Raw genomic sequence first — 15055 nt, forward strand, 5'->3', positions numbered from 1 at the left:
TGGCGTTGTCTAAATTTAATGCTCTCAATTTAATGCGATGTCTCACTTATGGTCCTATGGTGGATATTGATAGGTCAACGGCCAACTTTATTTTGTGTGCATTTTAGGAAACTTGAACGGTGCTTCCACGGCTCCTTATAAAAATTAGTCAGAGATCAAAGTTAGATTTATTCGTGAATATATAATTCAATTTGCCTCTCATATTTATTATTATTTTTAAATTAATTTATTTAATTTATAAACTGATATTCTTCTATTATATTTATAAGGCACTTTCAACATGTTTCACACAAACTAAGAAAAACCTCAAACTTTATTAACTCTCTTTTAAAATTTAATAACTTTTCAATTTTATCCCTATTTAATATACATTATACCCCATATAAACAAAATTAACATAATAATAAATGAGGGGTAAAATTGTATATCCATACAAAAAAAAATTTTCAGTATCCTATAAATAGAATAAAAAAATGCCATTTCTTTCTGTCCTATAAATAGGACCAAGGAGTATATACAGGCTAATATTATGTAAGTATACTTTAAAGAAATTAGGTCACATTTGTCATAATTAATTGATTTATTTAGTTTATTTAATCTATACTCAAATTAGTTAATAAGTAAATCTTATATATAAATTTATCTTAGATAAATTTATCAATTAAAAAGAAAAAAAATCCAAAATAATATCATTCGAAGAAAAATACTTCTAAAACTAAAGGGAGAATTGCTATAAAGTCCCATGTAAGGAACATAATTACTAAAATGTCTCATTGTGTCGGCAACAATAAAGCAACTTTGCAAGCTATGAAATGACAAGTTTCAAGAGGCAAACGATAGCTGCTCACTTGTCATTTTGACAATTATTTTTTTCCCCAAAGCTAATACCTAGACATTCCCAAGTCACAATATACCTTGCACAGCTCTCCCTCTCCTTCTCAACTCAAACTCAAACGCTCTTGGACAGTTAGGTAATTTCACTGTCCCACTCATGTCCATTGCCACTCATGAATCCATTGAAGAAGTAGTTTCAAGGCGAATAATTAGAAGAAGAAGTAGAGTCGAATTAAAGTTGAATGCATAAAAATGATTTTAATTTTGGCCATCCAAATAGTGAAGTGTTTCATCAGCTTCAAAAGTGTGAAAAAGGTGGGCTAAACCAGTTAAACAATTCAACTTAAGACTTATGATGGGTTGGCCTAATCATTAACCCGTCCAACTTATCGATTTGGACAGCTTCACAAGAGTTCGAATGTATTTTATATATATTAGAGTCTCTCCCAAGAAAATCAACCAAACCTCATCACAACCTTCTTGCAATTCTACTGAACCCATTCTTTTCTTATATTAAATAGGGATATATTATACCTCATATAAACAAAGTTAATAGCGAAGTGACAAAAGTAATTCATTCTTGTTACATGCTGTGAACATACGAGGCCGAATGTGGCTGCTATTGCCAGAGAATTCTTTAGGTGACAATAGCACGTTTCACTTATTGATGTGGTTATAAATTATTTTAATGGTTTTTTTTAATTTGAACTTTTGCGTTATCAAAACACAGGTAATCTCTTTTATACCCTCATTTTCTCCATTACATGATGTTGACAAAGAAATGAAGGTGGAACTACATTACTTGGCTGAAGTAGTGAGAAAAACCACAAAAATGGTTGATGGGGATTTTCTGAGTATGCTTCAACAAGATGGTCAGGAACTTTTTGAAACCCTTGAATCAAATTTACAGAAGATGTATTTGGTAACAGAAAAAGGTGTTCCTTGTTATACCTTCGGTAGCTGGTTGAGGCTTGGTTTATATGACCCAAACTTCGGATGGGGCAAGCCAACCTGGGTTTGTACTATTGGAGTGCCCAATAAGAAATGTGATTATCTTGATGCCTACTTCTTCTAGGGTTGGAGAAATAGAAGCCCGGGTCACCTTAAATGAGCTTCATATGCCCCAATTTGAAAGCAATCCTCTACTTCTTTAATTTGCTTCTTTTCATCCTTTACTACTCCCTTGATTTATATGTATACTTGTATCTATTTGCTAATTAAGTCATTGTTGGAGTGTGAAGTGTGTGTGTGTGTGTGTGTTTGAGTAATGTTAGCTGAATTTCTGAGTTACGTTGTTGGTTAAATATGTTTTGGATTATTGATAAGAAGTGATCAAGTCATTGATATACAAGTACGTTGTAGTTTAAATGTTATCTACTGTGTGTGTGTTGGAGTTTTATGTCCTTTATTATTGACCTTTTATATATCCGTCAAAAGTTTGTTCTCAAATGTCTCCATCAACTTTCGAGTGTATTTTGTAATAACCTTAAATTATATATACTTCTGCGTAATATAAGACTCATTTTATAATATAATTTATATTATAAAATAGGTCTTATATTTAGGAGTAAAAAAAATCTTTCCTAATAGAAAAACATGAGAAATATTGGATATATTCATTGAGACGGAGATCTCATTATGCTTTTGTTTTTTCTTTTCTCATTTATAATTTTTCTTTCTATAAGGAAAAAGGGTTATTTGAGACATAAATAACATGACAAAGTCCTTATGGGATACATGGGTTTTATCAAAATAATTACCGACAAAGCTAAAATTCAAAATATTTATATTGAGTATAAATAAATAAATTTATTATTTTTTCGCTGCCAAGTGAATTGATTGAATTCAAATATTGTCGGTGAGAACGAATTAAAAGACTAAACTGAACGTTAATGTAAATTTAGAGGACAAAACATATTCCTTTTTATCCATATTATAAGAAGTCTTATAAGGAATTTTTAGTTCATTTTACAAGACGTTTAGATAGTTTTAATAAGGAAAAATTGGTAAAAAAAGTTCCTGTTTGAAAATTTAACTAGCTAAAAGCATGGTTATCAGAATCGTGCGATTTGGGATACGAATCACACGATTCGTTACAAAATTTGCACTGGGAGATACGAATCTCCCAGTGTATCTTCAATGCATCAGTATTGTGGCCTAAATCGCGCGATTCACACTGGAATCGCGTGAATCGCGCGACACCGGTGGATCGCGCGATTTTGGGTAACGTCGGGTCGCGCACATCCGACCCGATTCTGTGCGTGACCCAACACGGTGAAACCCCCCTTTTTTTATAATTTTTTTGTTTTTTCCGGTTATATAAGGGAAGTAACTGCCAAACCCTATTTTTTTATTCCCCTCTTGCTCTTCTTTTTACGTTTTACTCCATATCTTGTGCCCCACGCCAATTGCTTTTTTTCTTCTCTTCTACCGGTTCCATGATGCTGAAATTTGGAAGCTTTGAAGTTTGAATATTGAAGTCTTCTCCTTTGCTGGTTCTTTCTCTAATCTTCTACTCCTATTTGATAATTTTTTTACTCTATTTTTTTATTGGATATTATATTGGTGGGAAAAATGAGTCAGAATCAGAATAAGAAAAAAAATTAAAGGAAGCTGACATTACATGGAAACATTGTGAAAGTGTTTCTCCCCATAGACTTATAGTTAAATGCAAATACTGTTCACATCAATGTTGGGGTGGGGTAGCCAAGATGAAACATCATTTGGCTGGAACTAGAGAGAATGTGAGTCCCTGTACAAGTGTTCCTGATGAAGTTAAAAATTTATTTGTTAAAATGCTAGAAGATAGAGAGAGAAAAAAAAAAAGATGCTAGTATTGTGTTGAAATATTTGAAGAAACAACTACTCAAAGATGCTAAGGGGAAGGAAGAGACATCAAAAACTATCAAACAGAAAATGATGAATGAGATGGTAAAAGATAGAGAGTTAGTAATTAAAGATATTTGTAAATGCATCTATGGTAATGCTTTACCATTCAACTTGGTAAGAAGTCCACTGTTTATTCAAATGTTAAAATCTGTTGGTGAATATGGTAGGGGTTTGTTTGAAACCTCCAAGTTATCATGAGGTGAGAGTTTCTCATTTGAAAAAAAGCCGTTGATAAAATTCAAGAAAGTTTAGTGAAGTATAAGAGAGAATGGGAGAAATGGGGTTGTACTTTGATGTGTGATGGTTGGACTAATGGTAAAAGGAGGTCTCTTACTAATTTTTTAGTTAATAGTCCTGGTGGGACTGTTTTCCTAAAGTCGGTGGACACAAGTAGTGTGATTAAAGATGCTAAACAATTGTTTGAATTACTAGACAATATAGTTGAAGAAATTGGGGAGGATAATGTGGTGCAAGTTGTGACAGATGGTGCCTCAAATCTTGTGGCAACAGGGAAGATGTTAGAAGAGAAGAGAAAAAAATTATTTTGGTCCCCTTGTGCAGCTCACTGCCTTGATTTAGTCCTTGAAGACATTGGGCAACTTCCGGTATTTTATAATACCATCACCAATGCAAAGAAAATAACATTCATTTATAGGCATACATGGGTCCTTAACTTGTATAGAAAATATTCCAAAGGAAGAGAATTAGCTAGACCAGCAGTGACAAGATTTGCAACAGCTTATCTTACACTAAGTTGCATATTGCAGCAAAAGAATGCTCTTCGAACCATGTTTGCTTCAGATGATTGGGTTTCTAGTTCTTTTGCTAGTAAAAGTGAGGGTAAGCAAATGGTAGACATGATTTTTGGGGATTCTAGATTTTGGAGTTCCATCAAATATTGCTTAAAGTGTGTAAGTCGACTTGTAAAAGTTTTGAGACTTGTAGATGGTGACTCTAAACCTGTTATGCCATATATTTATGAAGCAATGGATAGAGCCAAAGAAGAGATTGCTGACAATGTTGAAAAGAAGGAATCAAGGTATAAAAAGATATGGAAGATTATTGATACTCGTTGGAATTTACAACTACATAGACCCCTCCATGCGGCTGCCTACTTTCTTAATCCCAAGTAAGTTTTATACAATTTAAAGTTTAAAATTTAAATATTTATTATTTAATTGTATGTTAGAAAAGGATAACTTATTCATTATTTTTTTAGGTTCCATTATGATGAAAAATTTAATGCGGATCAAGAAGTCTATTTTGGTTTATATGAAACTATTGAGAAAATGATTCCGGATAGGAAGACAAGATTTTTAGTTGATCAACAGCTTGAGGCATTCAAGTCTGCCAAGGGACTTTTTGGAAGGAGCGTGGAAATAGATACTAGAAACAAAAAACAACCTGGTATCGTTCTCTAGTCTATACTATTTATAAGAATTTAATTTTTAATCTTGCTAATAAATCTGAATTTTGAAAAACATTCCTAATTATTTTATTTTATTTTTTAGCTCTTTGGTGGGAAAGTTATGGAGGAGAAGGCAAGGAGTTACAAAAGGTAGCTATGAGAATTTTGAGTCTCACATGTAGTGCTACTAGATGTGAAAGAAATTGGAGCACATTTGATCAAGTGCATACTAAACGAAGAAATCGCTTAGAACAACAAAGGTTAAATGCACTTGTCTTTGTCAAGTACAACCTTCAACTTGAGATGAGACAAAATATTAGAGAGGAAAAAGGAGGGACATATGATCCAATTTGTTTATCAGATATTGAATCTGATGATGAGTGGATCACTGAAAAAGAAAACCCATGCTTGCCAGTGGATGGGTCATGGATGGACATACATGAGAGTTTCACTCTTGATGAAAGAGCTCCAAGCAAGAAAAGAAAGAGAGGTATAATATTTTAAAACTAAACATAAGTTGATTTTAGTTTAAATATATAAAATCATACTTATTTAAGCTTTCTGTTTTTCCCTTAGGTCCAAGCAATTTGAATGCCAAAACCAATAGCTAAGGGAAATCTATAGTGGAACAAGAGAATGAGAATGAAGATAATGTTGAAGATGGGGAAGAGGAGGATGATGAAGAAGTGACATTATTAATGGAGGATGATCATGAATTGAGTGACATTGATCTTGGAGATGATGAATGATGAATTGAATTTTATGTTTAGTGACTTTAGTCTTTTTAAGTTAGGAGTTTGGTTTTTGAATTGATTTTGGGGACTATTTATGTTTAAAATTTCATATGTTGGCTATTTTATTTTTTTTGGACAGTGTATAGCACCTAATATTTACAAACTTCTAATATTTTTTCATATGAAAATTACTTATATATTATCCTTAATATTTGTTCATGAATTTTACGATTCACGATACGGTACGATTCAAGATTCATAAAACCGGCTTTCCGATACACAATTCGTATCTTGGTTTGATAACCATGGCTAAAAGCATATGAATTTGAGCGAGTACAATCATGATCTGTGAGTGTAACTTATCTTCTGCTGTATGCAGCATATCATTAATGATGTGTAACAATCATCAATACAGAAGTCATTTGCATACAACGGAAGATATATTACACTCACGGATCATAATTACATATGTTCAAATTCAAGTCCATTTAGCCAATTAAATTTTCAAACAGAGATTTTTTTTTTAACCAATTTTTCCTTTTAATAAATATTAAAATTTTTTTCCAAATATGTCCATATTCAATAAGGATAGTAAGAGAGTAGAGATTAATACCTTTGGTCCTATTTATAAAATATTTTCAACATGTTTTACATAAACAAAAAAAAACTTCAAACTATATTAACTCTATTAAAATATAACAACTTTTCAATTTTATCCCTATTTAATATATATACCCATTTCAAAAAAATAATTATTTATACTATAATAAATGAAGGACAAAATAGCACATTTATGATAAAAATTCAATGAAGTGATTTATAAGTAAGATGAAAAAAATATTCTCTCTATCTTGTAAATAGGGTCAGATGAGTATGATAGAAGAATTTAGTATAATGAACAAGAATAATATTAGGAATCACTTAAATTTTACGAAAGGTCTTAAATTATAGACTAGAAAGAAGGAGTATGTTTTAGCCAAGAAAAGAATTCTGTGCATGAGACAAAATCACATTTGAAAGAAACTCTATCAGTGTGCCGTTTCCAATCAAGCGCTGAATCATCTTCTCGATCATCAGCATATCAACTCTATCAGGCAAATAGAGAGAAGTTGTGAACAAATCACCATGTCTTGATTGGTTCCATACAGCCCATGGGCTTTGGCTTCATCCACTTGGGTCCTTCAACCCCCTAGGCAATGCCTAGCAACCTCGGCCACAGCCCACAACAGCTAGTAACTTAAGTCAAATTCTAGAGTAGAGTTGTATTTAGCATAAAATATACTTTTCACTAGTACTACTTCCTATCCTAAATATAAAAACTAGTTAACTAATTTAAAAAGATTAAAAAAAATTAGTTAAGTTAGTTATTTGTAATAAATAGGTGTTGTTTTTTTCTAAAATATCCTTACTAATCAAGTATATTGGCTAGAATTACCATTATTAGAAAGACTATCTTAAAAAAAATACACAAATATGAGACATAAAGTGGATTGGGGTCTTACATTTAAGGCTAAAATAAAAATAAACAAAGTCTTATATTAAAGACCCGAGATAGTAAAACTTAGTATTCTAAATTAATTTTTTGCTACTTCTAACATCTGAAATCATTTTTTCAGTAGTACTCATTTTTCTCAATAATTTTTTGGGTATCTAGCACACTAAATTATTTTTAATTAGCACTTAGTATCTTAAATATAAAGTGCTCATACTTACTATAAGAAAATACTTGATGAGCAAGATTGCATAAAAAATTGTTAAATATGAAGTCAATATCATAAATTTTGCTCTTTAAGTATTTTCTTAATAGAAATGAGCACCCGATATGTAAGATACTGGGTGCCATTTAAAAAATAATTTAGCATGCTGGAGACACAAAAAATTACAAAGGATATTGAGTATTATTGAAAAAAATATTTTCCAACACTCTATGTAGCAAAAATTAATTTAGAATATTAAATACAACTGAAGGTTATATTTTAGAATGCTAAATGCAACTTAACTCTAGAATTTATTATTTCGTTCAGGCTTATTACATGATTTTAAAGCACAAATATTAGTCAATCGGTCCCTTTTTATAGAAAACAATTTCTCTCATGGCAATGTTGATAAACGTAAAAAAAACAAATTTTTTTCTGAAATTTTAAACTAGTTTTTTCACTTTTACCCCATTAAATATATGCCACTTATTATTCCTCTAGATGTACTCTCTTTACAATAAAAAATATAATTAAAAAAAATATGTATATATCTTACATATTTATTGCTTTCAATTAATTAAATTTAACTAATATTTTGAATCTCATAATTTTAATAGGTATTTCTTATAAAAATGGATGGAGGAAATACTTATCATTTTTTTAAAATTCAGCCAATACTTATAATCTTCCCAGAAGATGACTTTTTAAGAGATGAGCACCGAAGTTGGACTAGAGAAGTACATCCGTGGATGGAATGGAGAGTATATCACCCTCATCACATTTTTAGGATTACATTTTTTTAAAAAAATTATTTTTACATAAGTCAAAGTCGATATAAATTTTTTTCTTGTATATTTATTTTATATACAATAAAATTATTTTTAAAAAACTAATTTAAACACCTGCTTGGTGGACGAGCTTGTGAACCCAACGGACAATCAGTTGAATTTGTGGGTACGCTTCTTGTCCCAATAAAAAATGCAACAGAAATATATTGCTGAAATTGATATGACATGTGTCGACTCACTACGATCTGATCAAAAGATTTTTTTGAAGCCGATGGCACTTCTTCAATTTGACAGCCAATGGACTGAGAGTGACTATCGTCGTAATGTCATTTGTCATTTCTGGATGAGATGTTGGCGGGGCCGCACCGAAATTCTCTCAAAATTTAGCAAATTTTCTAACTCTATAACACTATGCAAATCTTCTTGAGGGCAATAGTAAATTCAAATCGTGTCGAACAGTATCTTTGAGAGCGGCAAAGCCATAAGTGATACTTTTTGGAATTAAATAGATTCGTCCTATAAAAGTAAAGATGAAAAAATAAAGAAAGTTACCTGAAAGCTTAGAGCTTGGGGGTGTGATAAACTTTGGTCTCATACCCCATTTATAGGTCATGAATCACAAAAGAGCATTGAGCAGTTAAATACAATTAAATATCAGTTGCAAAATTGTTAACTCACTTAATAAGGTCAATATAGTAAATTCGCTCATTTTCTCAATAGAAATGAGTATCCGATATTTAAGTTATATTGAATGCTATTTAAAAAATAACTTAGTTTGCTGGAGACACAAAAAATTACAAAGGATATTAAGTATTACTGAAAAAACCATTTTCAAATGCTTGATCTAGCAAAACTTAATTTAAAATACTAAATGCAACTAAAAGTTATATTTTAGAATGCTAAATGCAACTTAAACAACAACTTAACTCTACAATTTATTATTTCATTTAGGCTTATTACATGATAGTAAAACACAAATGTTACTCAATCCGTCAATTTTTATAAGAAACAATCTCTCTTATAACAATGTTGCTAAATGGTAAAAACAAATTTTTTTCCTGAAATTTTAAACTAGTTTTTTTTAAAATTTTTTTACCCCATTAAATATATACTACTTATTATTTTTCTGCAATAAATTTTCACTTGTTATCTCTCAGATATTTTCTTTACAATTAAGGATATAATTGAAAAATATTTATATATTTTACACATTTATTTCAATTAATTACATTTAACTAATACTCCTATGGTTCTATTTATAAGTCACTTTCAGTATGTTTCACACATACTAAGAAAAACCTTAAATTTTATTAACTCTCATTTAAAATTTAACCACTTTCTAACTGTATCCTCATTTAATATATATTATACTTTGTATAAATAAAGTGAACACAATAATAAATGAAGGGTAAAATTATATATCTATGCAAAAAAATTTTCCTAATACCTTTTAAAGAGGACTAGCAAATGTATTCTTTCTTTGTTCTATCAATAAGATAGAGGAATATTTTGAATCTCATAATTTTAATAATTATTTTTTATAAAGGTATGGAGGAAATGCTTGTCATTTTTTTAAAAGTTCAGCCATACTTGTAATCTTCCCGAAGGATGACATTTTTAGAGATGAGCACCGAAGGTGGACCAGAGACGTACATCTGTGGATGGAATGGAGAGAGTATCACCCTCATCACTTTTTTAGGATGACATTTTTTTAAAAAAATATTTTTACATAAATTGAAATCGAAATAAATTTTGGGAAAGTCACAATTAAAGCACTTGGAATTTGAAAAACGAAGATAAAGATCCGTGACAACTTCACAATGGCTTTTGACAATAATAATATGTCATGAAGCTATCAAAAACCATAGTGAAGTTGGTACGGGTTCTTATCTATGTTTTTCAAATTTTAAGGTTTTTTTTTTGTGATTTCTCCCTAAAATTTTTTTATATATTTAGTTTATATATAATAAAATTATTTTTTAAAAAATAATTTAAACACCCACTCGTCTGACTAGCTTGTGAACCCAACCGACAGTCATCTGTAGCATTTAAATTTGTTGCTACGCGTCCCACTGGAAAAGGCAACAGAAATATTTATTGCGGGAATTGACATGATATGTGTCCACTCGCTACGATCTGATCAAAAGATTTTTTAAAGCCGATGACACTTTTTTAATTTGACAGCCGACTGGACGAGAGTGACTATCAAAACATTTTAGAACTACTACTTTCAGTTTTAATTATAAAACTCTGTTTATAGTCTATAAATAGGGTTTTATAATTATGACTGGAGGTAGTATTTCTAGATGAGATGTTGGCAGGGCAGCACTGAAATTCTCTAGAAATTTAGCAAATTTTCTAACCCCATAACACCACGCAAATCTTATTACTGACAACACCTAAAGAGAATTAATAGCAGGTTCAAGTCGTGCCTTATTAATATCATCCTTAAGAAATATTTTATACTCCCTCCGTTTTTTATTATAAGAGACAAATAACCAAATCACGTTGATCAAAAAAACAGTTAAAATTAGTTAAGGACAATTAATGTATAAAAAGTATAATGTTTTTTCCAACAATACCCCTATTAATAAGGAGAGAGAGTATGAGATAGAACAATTAAATTATTGAAAAAAAGAGAAGTGGGAGGGAGGGAGAGTATGAGTTGGAGACAAAATAAATAGGGGTAAAATAGGAAATCAATACAAAAAAATAGAGACAACTTTTAAGTATCTCTTATATATGGGAACATACCATAAACATCAAATGTCTCTTATAATAAGGAACGGAGGGAGTAACTATCAACAAAGTAATAACTAATAAGTGACACTCTCTAAGATTAAATAGATTTTTCCTATAAAAATAGGGTAAGTAGGACAACAAAAGAGAAAAAACAAAAAAAGTTGTCCAAGAGCTTAGAGGTTGGGCAGTGATCTATGGTCTCAAGCCCCATTTATAGGGCATGAATCACAAGAGATCATTAGGCACTTAAACATAATTAAATGTCAGTTGCAAAATTATGTTAGCTCACTTAATGAGGATTTAGAATTATTAAAGACATTGGTTACAAATATTGAAAAGGCATAATGGCGATTAAAATAGTGAATTAATTAGATAGATATTTTTCATAAAGAGCGCCTAATACTGCATTTGACTAGTGCATGAAAGGTGAGGGAAAATTACTAGATCCATCTCAGATAGCCTGTTATGCGTACGAGCACACTTCTCTTTTTTGCTCATTTAGTAGCTCAAAATTACTTATCACTTGGATCTCTAGAATTTCAAACAATGTGAGACTCTTCTTTTGACACACCCACACATATAATATTTACACCATAAGATTCTGAGTTTGATTTTGATATTAATATGTTTATGTCCCTACATACGTTTAATTGCATTAAATCAGGAGGAAAGGGCTATGCTAGCTTTAGACTCATTTAAGTGGTGAATGAATAATTTAGGCGTTTTGCCCCGGTGCTCATAAGAAATAAAATAAATAAAACAAGAGCCACTTGTGTGAGATACGCTTAAATTGAGATGAATTTGAGCTGTTGAATATTTTTTTTCATTAAAAAGAAGAGGTTATGGACTTATGGATCTTATTATTGAATAAATAATATTAAAAATATGATTTTAATCTGCATGTTGCAACATTTACTCATATAGATGGACAATTCAACTCAAACTTATGATGGGTTGGCCTAATTAATAACCCGTCCAACCTATGGATTTGAACACCTTCAAAAGAGTTCGCATCTATTTTATATATATATATATATATATATATATATTATAGTCTCTCCCAAGAAAATCAACCAAACCTCATCACAACCTTCTTGCAATTCTACTGAACCAATTCTTTTCTAATATTGTCTGAGAAATGGCAGAAGCTAAGGTTGAGATTGTATCCCAAGTCACCATAAAGCCATTATCTCCAACTCCGAATCACCTTAAACACTTCCAAATTTCTCTCCTTGACGAGATAGCTACTCCTCCTTCTTTTTATGTTCCCGTTGTTCTCTTCTACTTTGCTTCTGATCATGATTTTTTCAAAGTGTCTCAAAAGTTGAAGACTTCGCTATCTCAAATTCTCACTCTCTATTATCCATTCAGTGGAAGAATCAAAAGAAATAAAAGCAATCTCTATGTTGATTGCAATGATGAGGGTGTCCTTTACCTTAAAGCTAGAGTCCCCTCAAAGCTCTCAGATTTTCTCAAGGGTAATACTAACGAACAACTCAATGAGATTAAAGGGTTTCTTCCATTAGATCCCTATAAGCCTAAACTAGACGATGATGATGAAGATCGTCTAATAATGGCTGTTCAGGTTACTGAGTTTTGCTGTGGAGGTATAGCAATTGGTTTGTGCATCTCACACAAGGTTTGTGACGCAACATCAGTAGCTTCTTTCCTCAAAGCTTGGTCCCAAAGGGCAATGGGAGAAGCTTCTTCTTCACCTCTTAATATGGAAGCTTCTTTTCTTTTTCCACCCAAAGGCGTAGGGATTGACATCAATGACAGGGTAGGTGAGAAAAACATTACAACAAAGAGATTTCTGTTTAGTGAAAATAGCTTGTGCAAATTGAAAGAAGAAATTTCAAGAGGTTGTGGCTTTAAACCTACCAGAGTTGAAGCTGTGACAGCTTTGATATGGAAATCGGCGTTGGAAGCTGCAAGAAACACAGAACCAAGTGACAAAAGTACTTCATTCCTGTTACATGCCGTGAACATCCGTGGCCGGATGCAGCCGTCGTTGCTGGAAAATTCTTTAGGTGATGTTGGCATGCGTACTTTCACTAACGTACTTAATTATGAGTGCTTTCATTATATTCATTTGTTTAACTTGAGCTTTCCATTGACAAAATCTAGGTAATCTTTTTGTATATGCAATTTCTCCATTGTTTGAAGTTGACAAAGAAACGAAGATGAAGCTACAAGATTTGGTAGAAGTAGTGAGAAAAACCATAAAAATGGTTGATGGAAATTATGTGCGTAAGCTTCAAGGAGATGGTCAGGAGCTTATGGAGACTCTTGAACCAATGTCACACAAGTTGGTGGCTAAGAAAGATGTTCCTTGTTATAGCTTCAGTAGTTGGGTGAGGTTTGGTTTTTATGAAACAAGTTTCGGATGGGGCAAGCCAACCTGGGTCTGTACTATTGGAGTGCCTATAAAAAATGTGATCATTTTGATGCCAACTTGTTCTGGAGATGGAGGATTAGAGGCTTGGATCACTTTGAATGAGCTTCATATGTGCCAATTTGAAACCCATCCTCTACTTCTTCAATTTGTTTATTCTAATCCATAATTAAGTACTCTGAATTGGATTGGAAAAAAGTGATTCAAGTAATTATGTGTATGTTGGAAATTTTATCTCTTTTAATTTGTTAGTGACCTTTATTTATCCATTAACTGTTATTTGTGTTTATTGTAGTCACCATAAACTTACATATATATTATATACTACATCTAGTTCTAATTATATGACCTCATTTATAGACTATAAACGAGGTCTCATAATTATGACCAGAGGTAGCATTTGGCATATATCATATATTTTATGTGATGAAGGAATTACTACTTGCCCTAGCTTGTGCTTGAAACAAAGACTCTGATTGTAAGAATCTCTATAGTCATATTCTCCCACAGTCAAAGTTGAATAAATCCTTTAATATTTGATATTTTACATTTTTAATATTTGTTTTATATATGCTTAGCTTATAGATATTTATATATGTAACTAAAAAACAAAAAGATTTTTGTAGCAGGTTTAACGAGTGCGTAGCGACTCTTGCTAACAAACGCATCGCCGCGGTAAATTTTTAGCTTTTGTCAAAATCACTAGCCACTACTCATGTTAGTAGCAATTGCGACCACTACAAATACACTAAGATAACCGCGGCAACATAATATTTTCTTTATACTCCTCTAGTCATAAATATACGAATTATTTTATAATATAAATTATTGTAAAAAAATATGTCTTAAATTAAGGATCAGAGAAGTAGTTTGTATTTATTAAATAGATCAAAATATAAATCACATGTTACATAATATGTAATATTATATTATAAATTTCATGTTGTTTAGTAATCATATATAAGGAAAATTTTAGAAAAAGAACCCTGCAATTAGTATTTTTCAATTTAGGTGCCTAATACTCCAAAATAATAGAAAATGAAGTAAACTTAAATTGAAAATTTTAAATTCAAGAAAAATGATAAAAATGCCCTTTCATGAATAACAATTTTTTTCGATTGTAAAATAACAGGTATCAACTTAGGATTAACAATATAATTTTTCCTAACAATAATGATAATAACATGTCCTGATTGTGAAATAACATATGAAATAAAATGTGAATTAATTAAAAATGATAATAATTTATTTGAAAATAACAAGTCCTAATTGTGAAATTATAAGTCTCGATTTGGGATTAACGATACATTTTCTCTTGATTCTTAACAAGTGAAATAACATGTAAATTAATTAAAAATAATAACAATCTATCTGAAAATAATAAGTCTTGATTGTGAAATTATAAATCTCAATTTTGGATTAACAACAGATTTTTCAATGGGATTAACAAAGGGGTTTTTTTTTTTTTTTTTTGAATTTTAAAATTTCAATTTTGGTTTACGTCCTTCTATGTCATTTTAAAGGGTTAGGTTCTTAAATTGAAAAATACTAATTTCAGTTTTTTTTCC

The 15055-nt window shown here is 30.9% G+C and overlaps 2 protein-coding genes across 2 annotated transcripts; both read left to right on the forward strand.

The window, feature by feature from the left end:
• The first annotated feature begins 4016 nt into the window (after nt 1-4016).
• On the forward strand, nt 4017-5880 carry LOC114761216 (uncharacterized). Its single transcript, XM_028950545.1, has 4 exons — nt 4017-4852; nt 4943-5130; nt 5235-5621; nt 5756-5880. The coding sequence occupies exons 1-4, from the start codon at nt 4017-4019 to the stop codon at nt 5878-5880; spliced, it is 1536 nt and encodes a 511-aa protein (XP_028806378.1).
• Nucleotides 5881-12230: 6350 nt separating this feature from the next.
• On the forward strand, nt 12231-13656 carry LOC114761217 (vinorine synthase-like). Its single transcript, XM_028950546.1, has 2 exons — nt 12231-13122; nt 13220-13656. The coding sequence occupies exons 1-2, from the start codon at nt 12231-12233 to the stop codon at nt 13654-13656; spliced, it is 1329 nt and encodes a 442-aa protein (XP_028806379.1).
• The last annotated feature ends 1399 nt before the right edge of the window (nt 13657-15055 follow it).

The sequence above is a fragment of the Neltuma alba genome, unplaced genomic scaffold (genome assembly GCF_004799145.2).
Source record: "Neltuma alba isolate B1F8T4 unplaced genomic scaffold, ASM479914v2 tig00011090_pilon, whole genome shotgun sequence".
NCBI lineage: Eukaryota > Viridiplantae > Streptophyta > Magnoliopsida > Fabales > Fabaceae > Neltuma > Neltuma alba.

Bases quoted from the DNA above. Each gene is read 5' to 3' on its own strand.
- LOC114761216 (XM_028950545.1), top strand. From the start codon at position 4,017: ATGTGTGATGGTTGGACTAATGGTAAAAGGAGGTCTCTTACTAATTTT. The intron at 4,853-4,942 runs GTAAGTTTTATA...TTATTTTTTTAG, and splicing joins GCCTACTTTCTTAATCCCAA to GTTCCATTATGATGAAAAAT. The intron at 5,622-5,755 runs GTATAATATTTT...GGAAATCTATAG, and splicing joins AAGCAAGAAAAGAAAGAGAG to TGGAACAAGAGAATGAGAAT.
- LOC114761217 (XM_028950546.1), top strand. From the start codon at position 12,231: ATGGCAGAAGCTAAGGTTGAGATTGTATCCCAAGTCACCATAAAGCCA. The intron at 13,123-13,219 runs GTGATGTTGGCA...GACAAAATCTAG, and splicing joins GTTGCTGGAAAATTCTTTAG to GTAATCTTTTTGTATATGCA.